At 44.6% G+C, this 8055-nt stretch overlaps 1 protein-coding gene across 1 annotated transcript in view; it reads left to right on the top strand.

Annotated features, from left to right (window-relative positions):
* The window catches only part of slc1a9 (solute carrier family 1 member 9), a 25658-nt gene extending 17967 nt beyond the window's left edge, over nt 1-7691 (top strand). Inside the window, exons 7-11 of the mRNA XM_019889847.1 lie at nt 1582-1815; nt 3063-3257; nt 5525-5659; nt 6270-6708; nt 7430-7691. Coding sequence (XP_019745406.1) covers nt 1582-1815; nt 3063-3257; nt 5525-5659; nt 6270-6708; nt 7430-7606 — 1180 coding nt within the window. The 3' untranslated portion in view covers nt 7607-7691. The remainder of the gene's footprint in view (nt 1-1581; nt 1816-3062; nt 3258-5524; nt 5660-6269; nt 6709-7429) is intronic.
* The last annotated feature ends 364 nt before the right edge of the window (nt 7692-8055 follow it).

The following is an 8055-nucleotide window of genomic DNA, read 5'->3' on the forward strand; positions in this document are numbered from 1 at the left end:
GTGGGGGGGGCGTCGGTGTGAAGGACATGGACAGATGGGATCCTGGACTCTGTGGTATGCACACATGCTCGGGGAGTACGAACAATGTTGACTTCTCCCCTGGGGGACGTCGCGGAACATCTCCACAGTGTAACCATCTCGCAGAAGTGGCAGAAGTACTCACACCCTGTACTTAAGTAGAATTACAGATACGTCTCTACTTGTGTGCGTATGGGGAAGGGGAGCGAGGGGGGGGGACCTTCTGGTAAAAGCAGAAGTACTGATTCAACGTCTTGACTTAAGTGCAAGTAAAAAAAATAATAAATAATAATAATGTCCAGATGTTGAAATGTAAGAAAAATGAACTTTTACTGTCAATTGCAGTAGCTATAAAAGGTCTACACCCCCCTGTTCAAATGCCACGTTTTTGTGATGTAAAAAACGTCTCTATAATAATATTATTTTCAAAACTTCTTCCACCATTAATGTGACCGCTAACCTGTACAACCTAAAGAAAAAAATATTTTTGAGAGCACAAATCCGCAAATAATCGACGCCCACCACAAAGTATTTAGAATTGCCTGTAGATGTCACAAAGCCGGCGGCAAAACACTGCATGAAGCGTCTCAACTTACTTCCTTCGCACCAAGATGCCACAAAATGGTGATTAACGCAGGATATGTTCCCGAACACTATCTGCAAATAAGTGAATCTGCAAGCAGTGAATCACTTTTTGACGGAATGACTTTAACGACTGTAAGTCAAGGTACTGCAGTATTTGTGCTTTTTTACTTACCACCGCAATTCAGCAGTAACATCAGAGCAACAGAATGAAGACCACGTGGAGAGGCTCAACTGCGGTGGGTGGTGTCGAAAAAACACTGTCCATATGCAGCTGGTCACCAGAGGAAACATGCATGTTTGCATCACTCGCTCTATGTAAACACATTAGCCAGCAGCTAAACACAGAGGCCAGTGTATACAAAAACTCGCATTCTACGAGGAAGACATCCATCAGCGCGTGCGCGGCACGCTTCGGAAAAACAACTGCCACTGGACACCAACGTCGGAATGCAGCTGACCTGTCCGGAGTGACGTTGCCGCAGTGAAGAAGCAGCTGGACAGGAATCTGAGCTGCCCGTTGAAATGAAGCCATGCCATGTTGAATACAAACATTTTTTTCCGACCAGAATGGAGAGCGTAGACTTCCGTCAAGGCTCAACAGGCAATCTGATAAATGCCACTTTAGATCTTTTAGTTGGCAGATGGCTGTCACGGCTCCTTATGCTGCATCTGGTGGGGTATTGCCTCACTTGGCCCCAATGCAAGTGGACTGTAACAACAAAAAGTACAGTCCCAAATGAATGTAAACTAGGTAAACTGTTGCATTCCAGTCCTGTAAGTGGTGACATTAAAATATCAATGGCGTTCGCAGATTCTGTCTCTCATGATTTGTACTGGAATGTAGATCACATGGTGAATGAGGCTATTACACTCCTGTTTGTGGCAACATGAAAAAAAGAATACCATTTTCAGCACAGACGTGAGTGCCATCACAACCTCTGCCAAGGCCCAAAGGACTGACCGCAAACATTTTTGCAGGTATTCCCCGGTGGGCATCGCCTCGTTGATCGCGGGCAAAATTGCGGCCATCGGGAATCTGGAGTTGGTGGCACGGCAGCTGGGCATGTACATGGTGACCGTCATGGTGGGCCTAATGATACACGGCGGCCTCATCCTACCCGCCATCTTCTTCGGCATCACCCGCAAGAGCCCCTTCACCTTCTACTCAGGCATCTTCCAGGCGTGGATCACCGCATTGGGCACGGCCAGTAGGTGAGAAGGATGCGGTAAAACCATTTTTAGATCAGCTACAGAAATAAATGCAATTTTAAAAAAAACAGAGAAGCAGTGTATGCATATAGGGCGACATGGTGGTCGACTAGTAAGGATGTCGGTCCCACAGTGCGGAGGTGCAGAGTTCGATTCCGGCTCTGGCCTTCCTGTGTGGAATTGCATGTTGTTCGTCTTTGTGTGCCTGCGATTGGCTGGCAACCAGTTCAGGGTGTCCTCCACCTACTGCCCGAAGACAACTGGGATAGGCTCCGGCACGCCTGCGACCCTTGTGAGGATAAGTGGATTAAAAAAATGAATGTATGCATATGTGATAAATCATTAATTTTGTTTATTGTTTATACATTATGCAAATGTGTGAACTATTTGTAAAACTGTTTATTGTTTATATTTATAATATTACAGAAGTTAAATCGGCTCAGTAATTATTCAATACCATAACTGAATCCATACTGTATATGTAAGCTTATTTTGATAATGCAATTCCACTTTTTTACTTAATTATCAATAATTAATATCAATAATAGGAATTTTGATATTTAATTATTGATGCAGGTTATTTTTATAATTTAATTTGGTGGATCAATTCTAAATGATATATTTTTTTATGAATAAGCTATTCTTTATATACATTAGAATCAAAAAAGTGGGTAGTTGACTCTATTAATTCTTAATTCAAGTCAAGTCAAATTTATTTATACAGCCCTGAATCACAGAAAAATCTCAAATGGCTTCACATGCCCACAGTTGTCAAACATTAACAATATCCCCTGATCTTTAGTATACAGTATATTACATACAAAAAAAGTTCATAGTTTGACTTTTTTATGCACCACAATGACAGATTACGTCGTCCATCTTTGTGTTTTCAAACACCGACATGGCTCTTGAAGCCCAAAAGTTTTGCCGTCCCAGGAACAACAAACAAAGCAAAATCCAATGCCAAGCAACTGTTATTTTGCCACATGACTTGAATCCAAATGGGAAATCCTATCAAGATTTCTTTCCTTTAATGATATTACGAGCCCAGCTTAGCTCCACCCGGGAATCAAATTCCTCTAATACACGCGCCTGATGGCCAGCGTGGCCCGGACCAGCTTTTCCGGAGGAGGCTCGCTTCTGTTCACTTTTTCCGCATTATTTGGTCTCCATGCCAACTGCTGACCCCCCACGTCTGTCCTCACCTCCGCAAGTCACCACCTGTCTGCCTATTTTGTGTCAATGTTCAGCGCTGGGACTTTGCCGGTGACCTTCCGCTGCCTGGAGGAAAACCTGAAGATCGACAAGCGCGTGACCCGCTTCGTGCTGCCCATCGGCGCCACCATCAACATGGACGGCACGGCGCTCTATGAGGCCGTGGCGGCCATCTTCATCGCGCAGATGAATGACATCACGCTGGACGGTGGCCAGATTGTTACCGTGAGGTCAGGCTAAAAAAAAAAAAAAAAAAAACACACACCATTATTATAAAGTGATTAATCTGTCCATTTTTTTTCCTTTGGATGACTTGGTGAATCGGCTTTTAAAAAAATCAACTTTTCCATTCCTTTATTGTAAATAAACAGGACATTATTCTAAAATGCCATACAGAAAATGAACAAACATACAGTATTTTATGATTCAGTTCCTGGTCTGGTCTGCAACACTGCAGTGTTGAAGAAAATGGGGAGGGGACGCTCCCCTGTACACAAGCTGGCCTCTATTTGGGTACAGGCTGCAAAGTCAAAGCTGCAGGTGATCGTTTTTGTAATCCGGAATGAAAGGCATTGATCAACATATATTGACTATTAATAATAAATTATGCTTTTTATTTGGTTTATAATTTATAATGCAATGAATGAAAAAAACTAAGAGCACACCACCCTGAAAGGCTTTTCTCAAACTGTATTTCATTCACTTGTGGATTCTCTTAATGGGGCACATCAACCCGGTCGTGGAACATCTTTGATTTATATTAAAAAAGTTCAAATCAAAGTTAGAGCCATAATACTATAACCTCCCTGGCAGATGTAATACATTTCGAAGTACTGTACTCTGTGACAAATTCAATTATCCAACGTTTTTCTTCTTGTTTTCCTCAGGATCCTAGCAGCGCTCTTTGGATGCTTTGTGTGTGTGTCTGTGTGTTTCCCATTTGTGCATAATCGATTCCTGTCGGAGGTCTTGTCTGTTCCAGCAGACTTGCACTTGCTGACGAGCATTTCTTCCCTGCGTGCGCTTTGTTGTCTGTGGTTTGTCGGCCTCGCATCGTGTAATAATACCAACATTTTACTGGTTGCCGCATCTGTCTGCAGTTAAGTGGCTTTTTAAACCAGCCCGCTTTCATGTTGCTAAAGTTCAAATCCCTACCATGGAGCTAGGTCACAATGACTCACAAGTCATTTGGAGGAAGTGCAACTCGTCCGCATTGTCAGGTTTGATGTGGAGAGATGAACATCTGACCAGTCAACTTGTTCATTCCTCACAGTGATGGCAAACATTTGTCACAAGCGCCCTGACAAATGAGTCCCAGTGTGTATGCAAGTATTTGATCAATGACAGCTTGACCGCCAGAGTCTAACTTCGAAATATTGAATCGTCTCTTGTGGCCAAGAGATGGTCGTAAAAATGTGGCGCATTGCTGACTATCGTATTCACAGATGTAGAACGTTGATGTCCACAAAAGTTCAGCAGACAGTGAAGAAAGAAAACTAGATGCTAAAATTGCCCGACACATGCAAAATCAAGCTGTTTTCTCTGCTTTTGAATGCTGTGTGCAGGTCTGTTAAATGAACTGAAACCGCTCCACTCAACTGTCAATCAAATAACATACAGTGTATATACAAATAATATTCCCAAAAATTGATACTACTTCAGCTAGCATCTTTCTTAAGACTCTGCATAAGCTGTTCCACGCCACGACAAGTGTTTCAAAAGCAGGATCGCCAGCGCCAAGTCCACATATTGGCTGCCACTTTGGACTATTTACTACTTATTTATTATTTAGTTCATTAGTTATGTTAACTTGCTCTTCTACCTTTTTTCCGTGACCTGCCTACACTTGTGGCCAACAACAAGGCTCTCTACAGCGACCACAGCATAGCTATCTAGCTAACTAACCACTGATGTGAATTAAGTCCCTTAAGTTCTTATAATGGAGGAGGAGTGGCTCGTGCTGGGCCCCGAGTGCGTCCTGGACCCCATTTTAGCCACACCCCAATCAGGGAAATTTTCAGCAATAATCTTCAAATATGTATAATGTACCATCTCGAAAAACAAACCTCTAATTTCACTTGGCAAGGTCTTTAATTTTGAAATCCCTTGTTCTCACTACCTCATTTATGGTTTTGCAAGTTAACTTTAAGACATTTCCTCAGCTCAAGGAAAGTGTCCCTAAACAAACTGCCCAAAAGGATGGTCACTTCCAAAATGAACTGTATTCAGAGAGTTGCTCTGGTCCAAAAACACATTGGTCCTACAAAGATTCCTAGTTCAGGGATGATGGGAATCTGTAAGTACCACTTCCACCCGACAATGCAGCATGGTGACAAAAAAAAAAAAAAAGACGGGAAAAAAAAACTTGTTCTTGTAGAGAAGAATCATACAAGTCAGTCTCCTTCCAGATTGGGCTCAAGAAACAATTCCAAATGCATGGTCGTCGACAAAGTTGTTGGCTACATGTCCTTGATACGGTTGTCCTTTCTCATGGCAGCATGACGGCCACGCTGGCCAGTGTGGGAGCAGCCAGCATTCCGAGTGCCGGATTGGTCACCATGTTGTTGATCCTGACGGCCGTGGGCCTCCCCACCCAGGACATCAGTCTGCTCATCGCCGTCGACTGGCTGCTGTGAGTCAAAAGGCATTTAGCGGCTTGGTGTCATTCACACGGGGGAAAACCATTGTCCACTTAGCAGAGGTGGAGGATTCAAGTCACAGCCTTGATTCAACTCAGGCTTGCGTCACTGAATTTAGATTTGCGACTGACTAAGCTAAAACTCATGAAAATCTCAAATTGACTTTGGCTTGTTGCTGGTGAGACTTGACTTGCCAAGTCATGAAACTCAATAATTAGCGATGTGACAACTATGATATCGAGCTTCTGACTTGATTTTTTTTTTTTTTTCTACAATAACTCGGGCCTCGAATGTTATGACTTCTGGCTTTGGATCCAACCAGCAACCGCCTGGTTTGGAGAAGACCTCTAGTACAGATCGCCATGGTCCTTTTGTTACGATTTGCTCTTTAAACACGCTGGCCATTGGTTGTTCATTGGGGCACGTGGAGTGGACGGAGAAGATTAGATGGCTTGATTTATGATTTGCATAATCCAAGTAAAAACTTGATTTGAAAAATTGAGGGAGGGACTCGCACCTGCTTGATTTTGGCCACGGTAACTTGGGGAGGACATTTTGCAGCTTAAGATTTGAGACTTATGACTCACTCCTTCTACCACTCAGCGACCGGATGCGCACCTCCATCAACGTTGTGGGCGACTCGTTCGGGGCCGGTATCGTGGACCACTTGTCCAAAGTGGAGCTCCAGGAAATAGATGCGGCCGAAATGCAAATTCTTCCGGTGGAGGAAGAATTGGATTTCATCCCGCCACCGCCCATCCTCACCGAGATGGACCTTGTGGACCCGCTCAAGCCGCCCGAGCTTCCCCCCCGTTCGCCCCGCCCTCCCAAGCAAAACCACCACGGCCACGTCCTATCCCAGTCCCACTCGGTCACCTATTCTCCATCCCGTTCTATCCGTTCACCGTCTCCGCGCTCTATCCGCTCGCCTTCCCCGCGTTCCGTGTGCTCCCACTCTCCTCGGCCTTTCCGCGCCCACTCGCCTCGCCTCCTCTGCAGGACGGAGCCGGGCTACTGCGCCCTGCCCAGCCACGACAACCAGGTACCAGCATGCTTTGTCCTCCACGTGTAGGTTCAATGTCATTTTACGTAGCCTTGGAGAAATTGTACTCTTATGTAAATTATGGAGTTAAATTTTGGGTTAGGTCGGTGCATTTTTGGTTAGGTCGGTGAATTGGTTAAGTATTGAATTCAATAAGTAGGTAGACTGGTAGGTGGCTATAGGGATGATGGTAAATTGTTGGTTGGGTAGTTAAGTAGATTGGTAGGTATGTCGAAGGGAGGATAGGTAGTTAGGTAGTCAGATAGGTGGGTAGGTAGTTTGCTCAATTAGTAGCTAGGTATCTAGCAATCAGATAGATGTTCGTTTATTAAGGTAGGTAGATTGTTTGGTAGGTAGATTAGTTAGGATACATAGCTAGGCTGGTACTGGGTACATAGGTCGCTAGGCGAATGGCAGGTCTATTGTTGGTATGTAGGATGGATAGATACAGCAGATATGTGTAGATTGTTGGGTAGGTTGATAGATGGGTCGGCACTTGGGTACATTGATAGGTGGGTACAGCATATTGATATACTGGATAGGTAGGAAGGATGTGTAGATATGTTCTTAGATAGGTAGCTGGAGCGAGTTGTAAGCAGGTGGTTGCGCATATACAGTAAAGAAGTACATAGCTAGAGAGATAGAAAGCAAAAGTGTGAAGTAAGGGTTCAAACACTTAACGTCATAACTTGGCTGAAATGACGTGTTTGTGGTCCCCTAGGTCCCCGCCCTGTCTCTCTGCTACCGGGACCGGGACCGCCTGTACCGAGAGAGCGAGACGGAGGAGGAAGAAGAGCGAGAACGAGAGCGCATTCTGGGCGAACCCAGCGACGGCGAGGAGAGCGACGACACCGCGTACGACCGGCGGCATGCCATCCAACCGTGTGACCTACCATGAAAACAACTAACTTGGTTCAACTCATGTTACAATCAAAACACTTCCCATTTGATGCTAAAATTATTAAATTAATTTATCTCTCACTGTCTTGGATTTGTCATTTTCAAATCAAACCACTCCGCTGTGAAAGCCGTGTTTCCACCAGGCAGCACCGTTTGGTGCAGTCGGGGAGAAGTTAAATTTACTGTACCACTTCCTGAGACCACTTTTGTTTCTCCTTCATTGGTGGAACTGCAGCACATTCTCAGTCGATTCCACCACGTCGTCCTCATTTCCACCAACTAGCACTGTTTGGTCCAGTATGGTACAGCATGCAGAACAGTTGTCCATGCTGTACCACTTCTGGCACCCTGACCAAGATCATGTCACCACTACCAAATTTTCCAAGTCGTCTTTGTTTCCTCGTTTGGCCTAGTTGAGGCGGAGGAAAGTTTGTCCATACCGGACCA

Source organism: Hippocampus comes, unplaced genomic scaffold, assembly GCF_001891065.2.
Source record: "Hippocampus comes isolate QL1 unplaced genomic scaffold, H_comes_QL1_v1.1 scaffold326, whole genome shotgun sequence".
NCBI lineage: Eukaryota > Metazoa > Chordata > Actinopteri > Syngnathiformes > Syngnathidae > Hippocampus > Hippocampus comes.